The sequence below is a fragment of the Balaenoptera borealis genome (genome assembly GCF_965194805.1).
Source record: "Balaenoptera borealis genome assembly, chromosome: 1".
Taxonomy (NCBI): Eukaryota; Metazoa; Chordata; class Mammalia; order Artiodactyla; family Balaenopteridae; genus Balaenoptera; species Balaenoptera borealis.
In genome coordinates, this window is record NC_138860.1 from 184,988,076 (window position 1) to 185,003,244 (window position 15,169).

At 50.9% G+C, this 15,169-nt stretch overlaps 2 protein-coding genes across 3 annotated transcripts in view; both read right to left on the reverse strand.

Moving 5' to 3' along the window:
• MFN2 (mitofusin 2) overlaps positions 1–8,051 on the reverse strand; it is a 28,274-nt gene extending 20,223 nt beyond the window's left edge. Inside the window, exons 1-4 of one of the 2 annotated variants that reach the window (XM_082381375.1) lie at positions 7,806–8,051; positions 6,699–6,730; positions 6,437–6,572; positions 1,614–1,792 (exon numbers count right to left, since the gene is read on the reverse strand). In XM_082381375.1, coding sequence (XP_082237501.1) covers positions 1,614–1,788 — 175 coding nt within the window. In that variant the 5' untranslated portion in view covers positions 1,789–1,792; positions 6,437–6,572; positions 6,699–6,730; positions 7,806–8,051. The remainder of the gene's footprint in view (positions 1–1,613; positions 1,793–6,436; positions 6,573–6,698; positions 6,731–7,805) is intronic. The other variant, XM_082381374.1, reaches the window with a different exon arrangement.
• Positions 8,052–13,419: 5,368 nt separating this feature from the next.
• PLOD1 (procollagen-lysine,2-oxoglutarate 5-dioxygenase 1) overlaps positions 13,420–15,169 on the reverse strand; it is a 35,057-nt gene continuing 33,307 nt past the window's right edge. The window contains exon 19 of the mRNA XM_082381395.1: positions 13,420–14,521. Coding sequence (XP_082237521.1) covers positions 14,366–14,521 — 156 coding nt within the window. The 3' untranslated portion in view covers positions 13,420–14,365. The remainder of the gene's footprint in view (positions 14,522–15,169) is intronic.

A 15,169-nucleotide genomic window follows, 5' to 3' on the forward strand; every position in this document is an offset into this window, starting at 1 on the left:
TCCCTCCTAATACAAGAGGCTTCATATTTCCACAAAAAGAGAAACCAGAACACCCACTCTGGATGCCGTCACACAAACACCTTCATTATTAATTAAGCCGGTGTTCGTCCACAGAACCATCTGAGAGAGTCAGAGCATCACAAAGGGTTAGTCTGGGCTCCGGCGGGACAGGGGCCTGGTCTGTCCCATCTCTGCAGGCACAGGGCCAGGCACACCAGAACTATTGCTAAACAAACAGATAATAAACTGGAATAATTACAACCACCAATCTGATAACCTTGAAATTCAAATTTTTAAATTTAACAAATACTTCGGGAACGCCTCTCTAGCTTCAAGCACCACGCTGAGGGCAGGGCATAAAGAGTGCATTCTTAGTCCATTCGGGCTGCTCCAACAAAATACCATGACTGGTGGCTTAGACACAACAGAGATGCATTGCTCACGGTGCAGGTGGCCGGCAGTCTCGGATCGGGGTGCCAGCCTGGTCAGGTGAGGGCCCTCTTCCAGGTGGCAGATTTCTTGTTGTATCCTCACGTGGCGGAAGGGGGAGAGGGAGCTTTGTGGGGTCTCTTTTATAAGAGCACTAATCTCATTCATGAGGGCTCCACCCTCATGACATAATCCCCTCCCAAAGGCCCTACATCCTAACACCAACACTTTGGGCCTCAGGATTCCAACATGTGAACATGGAGGGACAAACATTTACACCATAGTACTGGAACTATTTCCTTTCTTTAAAGGGAGCCTAAAGTAGCAGCCTGACATGTAACCCAACCAGAAGCCAAGGTGCTCCAGTGGAAAGCAGAGAGTGGAGAGCAGTGTGTCCCAGGGGCATTCCCATTGAACTTTTAGGGTTCTGCAGACTAGAATTTGGAAACCCCTGGTCTCACCTGAGCCCCTCTTTCACAAATGAGGAAACCAAGGACAGATAAGATTCAACTACTGGGTCTTCACTGACAATCCCAGGACCTGGAGCCAAGGTGTGCCTTCTAGAGAGGGAGTCTGAGAAGCCAGTGGCTGGAGTTGGTGCTCAGACCTAGTGGGGCCCTGGGAACCAGTCCTTCTCTGCTGACAGAGCAGGGATTAGAGGTTGGGCTCAAATTAGTAACTAGAGGAAAAGGTACTGGTGACACAAGTTTCTTATTCATAGTCCTGTTGTCTAAAAATATCAGTGAGAGAACACCCTGGTCAGGAACAACCAACACCCGGACAGTGCCGGGACTGATGGCAGCCAGACCGGGCCAAGGAAAACACCTGGGCTTTGGAGTCAGAGACACCTGGGTAAAGTCCGCTGTGTCACTTACAAGGTATCAAACAACTCTCAAAGCCTCAACCTGCTTGTCTCTTAGATGAGGATACGATTCACCTACCCCTCGTGACTAAATGGAACAGAGTTCGTAGAATTCTTCAATGATAGGTCCCTTGTTTTCCTGGCCCAATCTCCCCGGAGTCCAATTCCACATGATTCCGAGAGCAGAGCACCGCTGAAGGTGACAACCCATCTGGTCATGAGCTCCTCAAGAGCAGGGCTGTACCCCCCCATCCCCAAATCCTGCCACCTAAATACTGAAGCTGACAGGAGTGGGCCTGGCTGAGTGCGTTGCCTGTCTCACCTTCAAGGAAGGCAGCGCTCTCCTGGATGTAGGCCCCCAGCTGCTCAAAAATGCCATTGATCTTCTTCTTGGCGGTGACAAAGTGCTTGAGCGGGGAAGCATTCACTTCAGCCATGTGTCTCTTATCCTTCTTGACTGTGATGATGGAGTTGCATCGAGAGAAGAGCAGGGACATTGCGCTGCAAGAGAAAGAAGACACGTGAGCGAACCCAGGGACACCCAGCTCAGGACGTTCTGCTGGGGTGTAGCGGGGTGCAGCAGGGGGACGGGCACCAGCTCGAGGGTCCATCCAGAACATGGGCCCTCCAGGACTAGATCAGGGACAGCAAGATCAGAACCAGCACCTCAAGAGTAGGAAGGGACCACTTGGGCCAGTCTCCATGTCACACAGTGTGGGCACCCAGGGCCCTGAGCTCAGGCCTAGCGCTGGCTGTTCCCTGCCTGGTGAACAGGGACAGGCCTGCCCTCCCCATCTCAGAGGGGGACAGAGGGGAACCACAAGGTAACACACAGAGAAGCCCTCCTCCTAGCCTTATGCAGAAAAGAGTGACAGAAATCTCACGTATTTCCTATACATCACCCTCCTGAGAAAAAGCACTGGATATTGAAAGCAGTGAAAGCATAGTGACCCTCGAGGTCAGGCACTCCCACCACCCCGCCCTGGCTCCTCTGCCGCCCGGTCCCGATGGCCCTAATTCCTAACAGGTTTTTGCTTTTTGTTTTTATTTTTGGTTGCTGGGGAGGGGTGGAGGAGTGGACGGCAAGGAAGGGTGATCTTCAAATGAGAGAGGTCTACTTCTACAATTTACTTAAAAACGTTTACTGTTCTCTTTCATTATAAATGTGTACACTGTAGAAAATGTGGAAACTACAGGAAAAAAAATCCACAACCCCACCATTCTGTGACAGGCACTATTAACATTTGCTTATCATCACGGTCTGTTTTTGTGTGGGTAGCTCTCCTGCTCTTATTCAACCACACGCACATCTTTGCAGGCTCTTTTTCTTCACATGGCAATAACATGCGAAGGGCCGTGAGGCTTAACTCCAAAGCCCTAGAGATCTTTGCTCAAAGTCAAAAGAGGGAGACAGACCAGAGAAGGCGGTCCCCAGATGTGGCTGGGCATCCCTGGATCGTTCCTCAGAGTTCCCAGCTCGCACAGTGCCATTTCTTCAGCAGAGCCCTCAGACGCTGGGACGTCACAGGGAAAAGGCCGTTCTGAGGATGAGGGGAGTGTGCACAGCTGTGTGTGCCCGGTTCTGCCCTCCTCAACACGCAGCAATTTCTTGTCGGCCCCTCCCGCCCAGCCACCCTAATCACACCGCTCTCCACCAGACCCGGCACTCGCTCTAGCTGGGAAATGACAGCGCGTTGCCCACGACTGAACATACATGAGAAACTGCCAAAGTGTGTTGAACCAGTTCCTGAGAAGCAGAAAGAACATCTGGAACAAATGCATAATAACTGAAAAGTGGCCCTTAGGAACTAACCATCCCAAAGGGTGGGCAGAAAGAGAGACCCACAGGGAAATGGGGACCCTCAGGTTTTGCCCAAACCTACCAATTATTTTGCGCTGTTCATGATTTCTGGGGAGATGAGAGAGGAAAGTGAGTGTGTCCTTCCTCCCCAGGAATATGCCACAGCTGGGAGATTTTCTAAGCATGGAGCCCACGTGTCAAGGGCTGAAATAAGAAAGACAGCAGAGCTCTGAGAAGGGGAACTAGGAAGAAAATACCACTGGCTCCTCCAAAGCAGAAAAGGAGAGTACATTGAAATCAGGCTTACTGTGGCCCAGCAGGAAAGACTCTTAGAGAAACAGGGGATATGTGTAAGCAGAAGAGGAAAGTCACCGAAAGGAGAACTGGGTCTGGGATGGCATGATGTAGCTAGCATTATAGATAGATTCTGGAATCAGACAGAGCTGGGTTCAAATCGTGACTGTACTATTTCTCGGCTGTTTAAACCTCAGATGCTTGGATTCGTCCCACGTACAAGCATGATATCACATAGACCGTGAGAAGATTAAAGATGACATGGCATGAACTCAAAGGTAGTTGTACATGTTATAAAACAACAAGAGTAATAAACTCCACCAGCAAGATCACAAGACTTCCCCCTGGAATAGCCAGCCTTCAGGGGAGGGCAGAGGCAACTCTACCACCAGCACGCCCACAGCTGCCCGACGGCTGCCATGGGGATCGAGGACACAGGTCAGCTCAGGGGTGAGGCTCAGCAGTGCCCCGCCCCAGAAGTGACTTGCTTGCAGGCAGCAAGTTCTCAGAGATCAGCTGGGCTTTTAGAAGCAAGTGCTTTCAAATTCTGGTCATTGTTTGCAAGTCCAAAGGGTATGACACCAAAGGCGTTAGTGTTCGGTAAATGCAAGATTTAAAAGCATACACACTAGTTAAAGCTTAGTGCTTCAAGGTCACCTGGTCTGCTCACAGTGCAGTCCATCCAGGCGCTGCCCTGCTCTCACACTCCCCAGCCTGCGGCTGCACGTCCCGAACCGCCAACCCCTCCAAACTGCTTTCTCTGCCTCTGTTCGTGCCTGAGCTGAGAGTCCATGTTGGTGTTACACATGTTGCTTTCAGCCTGGAATTGTCTTTCCTTATTCTCCCGTTTGGCCTACTCCTCCTGTCCTTCTAGACCCAACTCTAGTGTCACCCCCTCCATGAAGCCTTCCTTGACATCTCTGTGGAGGCCATGCAACCTTACCAGACTTATGGCTTTTTTTTTTTTTTTTGTCATACTTTCTCCCTGTCTAATCTGTGAGCTTCTAGAAAGCCAGTCTCTAATACAGAGCAGTGACCTATTTCCAATTCTACTTTCCTCCTCTACAACTGTAAGAGACATGGTTTGAGATAGCGAATGCCCCTAAAGGGGATTACCTTCCTACCCTTCCAATCCTGGAATACATATATTTACTTTTTTCTTAAAAAGCAGCCTTTGGCTAAGCATCTGTTTCTTAGTATTTGGAGTTCAGTGAGTCAAGAGAGTTAAACAAATCTTTCAGACTCCAGAATGTAATGCTTCCAAAGAGCAAGCTGGGCATACACACGTGCACAAACAGACCACAGTTGCAAATACACACACACAAGCCAAGATAGGGCCCCAGCTATCTTGGGGTTCCACCTGCTGGCTTCCTATGCTTCTAGAGCTGGGGGAAACAGCTGGTTCCTGTTCCTCCTCTGGAAAGCCCCGACGGCCCCTACTTCACCGCAGGGCTCACGGCAGGCACGCAGAGCCAGTCCCCCAAGCACAGCTGGGCCAGAGTTGAGCTCCAGTATCAGCTATACACTAAGTGGCACGCTTCAGGCTGTTGGGACCGCCTCAAAGTGCTCTTGAGGTCATGGTTTCAGAGAGTTTACGGCAGCATTTCCCAACGCGTGGTCCACAGAACTGCAGTGGACAAAAATGATTCCATAGCAGAATCAATTGGTAAAACACTATATGCTACAGTCCCCCTCCACTGGAGTACACGAGCACAGCAAAGACTCTGGGAAGGAAGGCCTGTTTAACTGTATTTAACGCAGCATTTCACAAACTTATCTGAAGAAACCCTTCTTCTACGTCACAGTTTTTAAAACCCTGACGGTCAGACTTTGGGAAAAGCCTCATTCATCCTAGTAGTCCCCCACTCCCACCCCAAACAAGTGCTGGGGGCACAATATTAACAGGTATTAACCTAAGACCAGAACCAAACCCAATTCTAAACTGAACCCACCAGGGACTTTCCTGGCGGTCCAGTGGTTAAGACTCCATGCTCCCAATGCAGGGGGCATGGGTTCAATCCCTGGTCAGGGAACTAAGATCCCGCATAATGCAGCCAAAAAAAAAAAAAATTAAACAGCTATTAGCACTCCCAGGTACTGAAAAGCTCTGCCTCAACCTAGGCTATTAGTTAAGGAGGATTAAGTGCCTTGGGTATAGGGACAGCAACAGCAAAAGTCACCACAAGGTGTGTCTGGATCCCAGGCACAGTCCCTGAATCCACACCACCTCTTCACCCAGTTTCATGCACAGCAACTCCTAGCAGGGAAAATAAAATGGATCCACGGATTGTCTGCTGGCACAACTGGAACAGAGGAAAAGCTGAGAAACTGAAACAAAAGAGTATGCAGGGTGGGCTTCCCTGGTGGCGCAGTGGTTGAGAATCTGCCTGCCAATGCAGGGGACACGGGTTCGAGCCCTGGTCTGGGAAGATCCCACATGCCGCGGAGCAACTGGGCCCGTGAGCCACAACTACTGAGCCTGCGCGTCTGGAGCCTGTGCTCCGCAACAAGAGAGGCCGCGATAGTGAGAGGCCCGCGCACCGCGATGAAGAGTGGGCCCCGCTTGCCGCAACTAGAGAAAGTCCTCGCACAGAAACGAAGACCCAACGCAGCCATAAATAAATAAATAAATTTAAAAGTAAAATCACAGGTTTAAAAAATGGCAACTGTTAAAAAAAAACAAAAAAAGAGTATGCAGGGTAAAGGGGCAGAGTAGACTCTTAGAGGAGCCGTGATCAGGAGCCAACGAACCAACTTCTGCTGGGCAGAGAGGGGGAGGGGGGAGCCAGCACAGGAGAGAACAAACGAGGGAGATAGAGACTCATTCTTCAGGGAGCCCAGAGATCCCAGCCACTTTCTGAACAGTCAATCTCTAAACGGGCTCTCTCGGCAACCAGTGAAATCCTCCATGGAAGGTGAAAGGAACTACAGTTCTTTCCAACACGGGCTGGAACGCTCCAGCTCTGCGCAGAGATGACCCCATCCGAGAGACACCCCTTTCCACTCCACCCGGATCCAGGGAGCCAGATGTCACAGCCACCCCCACTTACTTTATGGATGGTGAGAGACCTTCACAGGGTGGCCATCATGGACATGGCTGGAGTCAAAAAGACGAAAAGATTCTGCGTTCTCCTCTGTCCTGTCTCAGGTTGAGGTTGGCTAATGATTGTGTTGACTCCACCAATTCTGAGTTATTGGAAAGGAAAAGGGACATGTCAACAGGGCAGGAAAAAAAAAAAAAAAAAAGATGCCAAAGAAGTCTGATCAGGTTTAAAAGCCAAACAAACTCATCCCCGAGAGAAGCTTACTCACTGAGGTATTGGAGTGGCATGTGAGGAAGTGCCCTGGGGAAAAACACAACACACAGGTGCGAGGCCAAGCCCGGGTGTGCACAAACACGTGTTCAGACATGTGCTGGTGAGAAGCAGGGACCCTGGTAAAGGCACATCCAGAGGGGTGAGAGGAGGGGGCAGAACCAGGTCAAGGACTGGGCTTGAGGACTGTGGCACGGAGGATTAGAGACGAGAAGGTGGAGTTGAGAGAGAGAAGTGGAACTTACTGAAAGCCTCTATCTGCCAGATGCTGTAAAATATCTTACTTAATTCTCAATTCCATGGTGCAAAGAGAGGCTTGGAATACTTAAGAGATTAATGGACTGCTAGTTAAGTGGCCAAGCTGGGAACTGAGATAGCACCTCCCGTTGACTGTAAAGCTCACTTATTTTCAATTACGAGAAGCTGCCTTACCCGACCCTTGGGGATGGGAAGGGTGACAGTCAGAGCCCTTTCTGGGAGGAGAGAAAGAGAGTAAATAGAGAAATTAAAGAAACAGGGCAATCGAGGCTTACAACAGACGGGAATGGGAATGGGCAGTTTTGGCTTCAAGTATCCAAGCAGCTAATTATTCGACATTTTCTGTCTGCCCTCTGTGTGTGTGTGCTAGGCGCTAGAGTTAGAGATGGATAAAAAACAGTCCCTGCCCTCAAGGGGGCTTACCGTCCATTGAGAAACCAAACAAGAGACAACTGTGCGAGAGCAAGAAATGCCCAAATTTGGGGAAGTCAGAGCAGGGCGCCTACGGTGATGAACGTAGGCACCTATCATGTGCTGAATAAGTGCTGGCAAATACAGAGAACTGGATGAGAAATGGGGAAAGGGCAGGGGTGGGATGTGGTGGTGAAGGGTGAGACAGCGGGGGTGACAAGAAGCCTCAGGAGACCCCACTCCCGAGTCCCGCGTCCCGCCCCCTCCTGTCAGGGCCGCTGAGGGCCCGGCGGCGAGGCCGGAGCGTGGGGACGCCCGCCGGCCCGGATCCTGAGTCCCCGGGAACCCGGCGTCCCACAGGCCCACGCCGGGGTACTCAGGACTCGCCGTGCTGCCCCGGGCCGGGCCCCACCACCCGACGCGCTCGCCCTCTCACCTTCACCTTCCCGGCCTCCCGGCGGCCATCATAACCCCGACGTCACCAACACGCTCCCCCCGGGGACAGGCGGGAGGAGGAGGCAGGACGCGCGCGTCACCAGCCGCCGCAGGTTCGCCGTTCTGGTCCCAGTGAGTCGGTGGACTCCGAGCTCAGCAGGTTCCACCCTACTAACCCTTATGTGTCAGGGATCAGCTGTCCCAGCGCCTGGAGAGGCGCCTCAGCGATCTTATTCACCGCCCAGGCGTCCCAGGCCGATGACGTAAATTTCGGGACTCCCGCTGCATCATGGGGGCTGTAGTTCCGCCAGGCGCCTGTAAGGGCTGGGGTGGGCGGGGCCACGAGCTGTCAAGGGGAAAAGAAACCAAGGGCGTAGATTAGCGGTTCCCGCTCTTTCGTTTGTTGCCCCAGAGCCTGACCCCAAGGACCCTGCCTGCTCTGGAATCCAAGCTTGCGTTTGGTAATTTTAAACAAGAGCTCTCAACAGGAAGACAGGAAGCAAGCCTGGGCCTGCCGCCCTTCAATTGACTTTGAGGAAGTAAGAACAGCAACAGTCCCTGAGTAGGCTACCTAACATACGTCGTTTTGACCTTCACAGCGGTCCCAGTTGGCTCAGAGGGGAGATTACCCCAGCTCACATACGGCAGCTTACTAGGCCTCATTATGTGCCAGGCACTGGGACACCGCAGTAAACAGGCTCCTGATGGCCTCAACAACAGCAGGGAAGGCTCCAAGCCTGCGCTCTCAGGTATGGTACCCCCCAGCCATGTGTGCTACAAGCTCCTGAAATGTGGCCAGTGCAAACTGAGATGTGTAAGACTTGGTAAGAAAAGGAATGTAAACAATCTCATTGATATTTTTGTATTGTAAAATGATAGTATTTTGGATAAATTGTGTTAAATAAAATATATTACTAAAATGAAGTTCACCTGTCCATTTTACTGTTTAAAATGTGGCTACTAAAAAATCTAAAATTACATAAATGGCTCGCTGTGATATTGTGGTTTATAATAAGAACTATATATTTGGTCTTTGTCCACTGTGCCTGGCACAGAGCTCCTAAAGCCCTGGTAATTACCTATATAAGAGCCATAGGGGCATCTTTTGTCATAATATTTAGTTTTGTCCTCAGTTTCTGAAACAGCTTCAGAGCTATTCAAATAAAGGTGAAATGAGTGTCTTTTTGTTATTCACACCTTTCAACCACACCTGAGTTTATGTTAATGAGACAACTTTTGGGAAACTCCTAAAGATGGGGGCTGGTTGCCAGGGGAACCCAACCACGTGATTAGAGGGTTGCAACTTTCAGCCTCACCACCCCTCTCAACCTCCTGAGAGAGGAGTTGGAGATTGACTTGATCACTAATGGCCAATGATTTAATCAACCATGCCTATATTCTCCGTGAAAGAAATGTTCTTGTCCCATGGCAGAAAGAATTCAGAGATGAGACAGGGAGGTCAAGAAAGTAAATTGAGTATTTATTTAAGCAAAAGTACGCTCTCAAAGGAAGAGCGGGCAGACAGGTGAGTAGCTGCCCCGAGTTTTCTTGGCAAGCCGGTCATGTGGGGTGTACAAATGAAGGGGCGGAATATTCATTGCAGAAGGAAGGCTTGGGGGTCGTGTTCCCTGATTTTCATTCCAGCTCCACCTTCCCAAGGGGAGGAGGGGTTTTTTTTTTTTTTTTTGGGAGGAGGGATTTTTGTCCTTATTTACCCTTGATTGGAAGTGTCATGGAGCCAGTGTATGATGGGTATTTCTTATCTGCAAGGCTAATTTTTATTGTAATGAGAGCATAATGAGCAAAAGGTTACGTCTGGACACCGGAGATTCCCACCTTTCCCCACCTTTCTTTGTCTGCCACCCCAGGATATGTGGTTTCCTGTCAGTCTGGAGGTTCCTGCTTTTCTCTGTCTGCCTGTGGACCCCAAGATGCATGGTTTCCTGCCATCTGGCCTGTGCTCCCCTTTCTCTGCTCACATCTAGCTACCTGCCTGGTTTTTTGGTGTATTTTAAAATAATAATTAATTAATTGATGAATTTTATTTTTGGCTGCGTTGGGTCTTCGTTGCTGCGTGTGGGCTTTCGCTAGTTGCAGCGAGCAGGATCTACTCTTCGTTGCGGTGCACGGGCTTCTCATTGCGGTGGCTTCTCTTGTTGTGGAGCACAGGCTCTAGGTGCATGGGCTTCAGTAGCTGTGGCACGTGGGCTCTAGAGCACAGGCTCAGTAGTTGTGGCTCACGGGCTCAGTTGCTCCGTGGCATGTGGGATCTTCCTGGACCAGGGCTCAAGCCCATGTCCCCTGCATTGGCAGGCAAATTCTTAACCACTGCGCCACCAGGGAAGCCCTACCTGTCTGTTTTAACACCTATGTAATGAAGTCCTCATAAAAAGCCCTGAACTATGGTCCAGAGAGCTTCCAGGCTGGTAAACAAGTGGAGCTGCTGGGAGGGTGGCGTGCCCAGAAAGAGCATGGAGGGCTTCCCTGGTGGCGCAGTGGTTAAGAATCTGCCTGCCAATGCAAGCGACATGGGTTTGAGCCCTGGTCCGGGAAGATCCCACATGCCGCGGAGCAGCTAAGCCTGTGCGCCACAACTACTGAGCCTGTGCTCTAGAGCCCACGAGCCACAACTACTGAGCCCATGTGCCACAACTACTGAAGCCCGCGCGCCTAGAGCCCGTGCTCCGCAACAAGAGAAGCCACTGCAGTGAGAAGCCTGAGCACCGCAACGAAGAGTAGCCCCTGCTCACCGCAACTAGAGGAAGCGGTGCACAGCAACAAAGACCCAATGCAGCCAAAAATAAATAAATAAATAAGTTTATAAAAAAAGAAAAGAAAAAGCATGGAAACTCCTCACTCCTTCCCACATGCCTTGTCCTATGCATCTCTTCCATCTAGCTGTTCCTAAGTGGTATCCCTTTATAATAAACTGGTAATCTAGTAAGTAAACTGTTTTCCTGAGTTCTGTGAGCCCCTCTAGTAAATTAATCAAACTTCAGGAGGGGCTCATGGGACCCTCCAATTTATAAACGGTTCATCAGAAGCACAGGTGACAACCTGGACTTGCAATTGGCATTTGAAGTGGGGACGGTCTTGTGGGACTGAGCCCTTAACCTATGGGATCTGATGCTATCCCCAAGACAGCCTTTCTGTTTTCACTCAGAATTGGAGGACTGCTTGGTGTGGGAAAAACCCAGACACATTTGGTGACCAGAAGTGTCATTAAGTGGAGTATTGTGTGGAGTATAAGGAAAAACAATAGAGTTTTTCCTCTACACTCGGATTTGTGGTTCACATTATACAGTTGTACCTCGGTATCCACAGGGGATTGGTTCCAGGACCCTCCCGGGACACCAAAATCCTCCAGTGCTCAGGTCCCTTACATAAAATGGCGTAGAACAGCCCCACCACATGCAAATACATATTTGGATAAGGAAGGCCAACTTTATTCCTACTGGACTGCACTGCTTTATAACCATGGTAGAATCTTGCCTACGGACACCTCAAGAGGCAAATCGTTAGCCTCTGGACCAACCAGCTTACCAGTTCCCAGTGAGGTTGGTCAGAGGTAGCTGTCCCACCCTTTGTGTGCTAAGTGAGCTAGAAGCCTCCCATCCTAAGAGTCAGACCCCAGACTGTGAGGCCACACTCAGACCCTGCCTCAGGGTGTGGCCAGGCCTCTGGATGTGGCACACACGGGGGCCTGTACTTGCCACCTTGTAGAGCAGCTGTTTTCCTCCCCCAAGCTCCCTGGCCTCCCTAAGGGGACTGTCAATACTCCAAGGGCACGAAGTGAATTCCATTTCCCTTCCTCGGCAGAATCTTGCCCAAATCAGGAGGAGGCCTGGAGGATCTCCCCCTTAAACATCTGTCCTGTCCATTCCCTCCTGCGAGCTCTGGCCTACGCGCTGGTCACTTGCCTGGGCTGCTGCAGGAGCCTTGGAATCCATCCCCAGCCTCTAGTATGACCGTCCACCCAGCACCCTGCTTTCTCTCTGAAGCACTGCCTCAAGCTGTGAGGCCTCCAGTGACAAGGCTCCCCTAGCTTGGCTGGTGGTGTGATTGTGGGGCTGCAGGGCAGGGGTGGGGTGCATTCGCAGGACATCTTTTCCACATTACCTATTTCTATTTTGATGAACTTTTCCATGGTGGACATGAATTGCATTTGTAATCAGAAAAAGGTTAACAATGGAAAACAACCCTAAGACACACACACACACACACACACACACACACACACGTATAGCACAGACCCTCTCAGAAAGGACACCCAAGAAACTGATAAGGCATGGTCACTTCTGGGGAGAACTGGGAAGCCAGGGGTGAGAGATGGGAAAGAGATTAAGATTTGCACTGTTTGAATTCACCATGGGTTTTTTAAACACAAAAACGTATCTTTAGAGGGAAGGGATAAATTAGGGATTTGGGATTGACACATACACAACTACTGTAAATAAAATAGATAAGCAACAAAGACCTAATGTATAGCACAGGGAACTATATTCAATATCTTGTAGTAACCTATAATGGAAAAGAATATACACATAACTGAATCACTTTGCTGTATACCTGAAACATTGTAAATCAATTATACTTCAATTTAAAAAAAAATTTTTTAAAAACTTACCTTTAGTATAGATATGCAAAACCCCTGAGTGACTCCAATTAAATAAAGTCCAACTCTCCTCAGTCGGGGAAAATGGGTTTTGCAATCTGACCCCCTCCACCCCACGCACACGAGCCAACCTGCTTCTCAGACCCCACCTGTGCCTTCCCGGCTCTAGCCCTTGACCTAAAGAGTGTCTCTGCCTATTGGATACCTCCTGCCCCTCCAAGGCCCAGCTTAAATGGCATCTGCTAGCAGGCTTCTCAGCCTCAGCACTACTGATATTTGGGGCTGGGTAATTCTTTGTTGGGGGTCAGGGATGCCTTGTAGGATGTTTAGGAGCGTCCCCGGCCCCTACTCACTAGTGCCAGCAGCATTCCACCCCCCTTCCCAGGGTGTGACAACCCCAGATCCCTTCAGACATTGCCAAATGCCCTTGGGGGCAAAATCACCTCAGGTGAGAAGCACTGTTACACACGCTGCTGGTCCCTCCTGCTCCCCACAGCAGTTCTTACAACCATTGTGGCATTTATCACACCGGGTCCACAGTGAACTGCATTTGGTTTTTTGTCCTCACCACTGATTACAGGATGCCTGGCGGTGCGGGGGTGGGGGGTGGGGGGGCGGGCAGGGACCAGATTTCTGCTGAAATCATATTCAAATCCCTGTCCTTACCACTTGTGTGACTTTAGGCCAATCACTTGGCCTCTCCAAGCCTACATCTCCTCATCTATAAAAAGGTAATGCTAGCCCCTACCCCAGAGGACTGCGTGCTGAGCCTGCCTGACATGCACGATGCCCAGCCCAGAGCAGGGACGGATAGAGGTTACTGCTTATTATTAATAAATGCCCTGAAGTGTTATTGGTGCTACAGGTCTGCCCAGGGTATGGTGGGGCAGAAGTTCACTGTTCCCTGACATTCATGTTTGCAAGAAGGGTGATCAGCGAAGGCTTCAGAGGAGGGTGACACCAGATTCAGATCTTAAGAGATGACACAGTATGCCCCAGGTAGCAGTGCCTGGCTTATACGGAGGGTTTATGGAATATACAAATGACATGGAGATCACATGTGACTGGGTGTGGGAAACACAAGTCACCCAATCTGCCTGACCCAATCTGCCAAGTCACCCACGGCCGGCCTTCCTTGCCAATCGTGAGCTGTTGAAGCTTCTCCCTGCAGACACCCGCCCTGACATGTATACACCCGCCCACCCCAGCATCTCCCACTCAGTGGTTTGAATGACCTTTAGTAGAAACTCTCCTGTTTCTGACTGTCTGTCCCTCTCTCTGGAGGCATTCAAGACAGGGTGACACAGTGCAGTGTGTGGACACAGCACTCCCTGCTCTGCGCCCCCAGCAAGGGTCAAGTAGAGGATGGAGCTGTGGCATCCGTGCATTTCCTGTCTCCCAGGAGGTTCTCTGAGTCACCGTCTCCAAGGGACAGAGTTTTGCTCTCATGATAGGAGCCAGGGAGGATGGGGCTTCAGCAGTCCCACGGTCAGGGTGGGGACTTGAGTCCGATCCAGGTCTCGGTGTCAACCCTGAAGCTTGGAGCAGAATTCCCCGGGGCTGCAGCTCTGCCGGGGAGAAGCTCTGGGGCGTGGCTTCTCACCCCGAGAGTCTCTCTGGGCAGCTGGGTCAGCCCCTCTTCTGCTCAAGTGTTGCCGGAAGAGGTTTTTCAGGAAGAGGAATGGGAAAGGACGAGTTGCTACAAAGCAGTGAAAGTGAACAGTTTCCCCCGGGGCTGTGTCCGGAGCACCAGGAAAGTCCCAGCCAAGGAGGTGTGCTCTGCCTCTAGCCTGTGGCCCAGTCTCTCTGATGGCGGCTCCAAGAGCAATGAGAGGTCAAGAGCCTGGAGGCTGGATCTGGTTCCCTGGGACCCCGAGGTCCCAGAGGCTGCTGGGCAGTGGTTGTTGACAAAGAGGAAAAGGTCTGTGGTGGCCGGGCCGGGCCAATTAGGGATCGACGAAGGAGACTGCGATGTAGCGGGTGCCTTTGGTGGTGGGGAGCCCCTCGTGGTAGTGCGTGAGTCGCCCGGGGTGCATGAGAGTCCAGCCCTTCCGTGGGGCTCGGACGGAGCAGTTGTAGCGCAGGAACCGACAGCCCCCGCCCTGGGAGACAGGAGGTGTCAGTTCCCCAACAGGAAGCACCAGTTCCCCAATGGGACGCTGGGCCCTTCCCCTACTACCCCCGTTCTCCCATCTGAGCCATCACAGCCAAGGGGCTCTCAGCACAGCCTGCCTGGGGATGCCTTTGCAGAGCGACGGCCATGAGCTGCCTAAGGAAGACACTCAGCAAAGACCAAGGGACCAAGAGCATTGGCCTTGCAGGTAGGCAGCACTGGGCACTGCCAACTAACTCTGTGACCAACCTGAACCTCAGTTTCCCCTTCTGGAAAATGGGCATTAAACTGTACAGGGTGGTAAGAATTAAATGAGATGATACAAGTAAGAGCTTAGGGCTCAGTTTCTCAACCTCAGCACTACGGACATTTGGGGCCAGATAATTCCCCCCCACTTTTTTTTTTTTAATTGGGATAAATACATATAACGTAAACTTTCCCATCGTAATCATTTTTAAGTGTACAGTGGTATTAAGTACACTCACACTGCTGTACAGCTATCACCACCATGGACCAGATAATTCTTTCTTACGGGGGGTGTCCTGGGCATTCCTGGCCTCTACCCACTAGATGCCAGTAGCACCCCCATAGTTGTGACAACTTCAGGTATTACCAATGTCCCCCCCCCCCAGGGAGA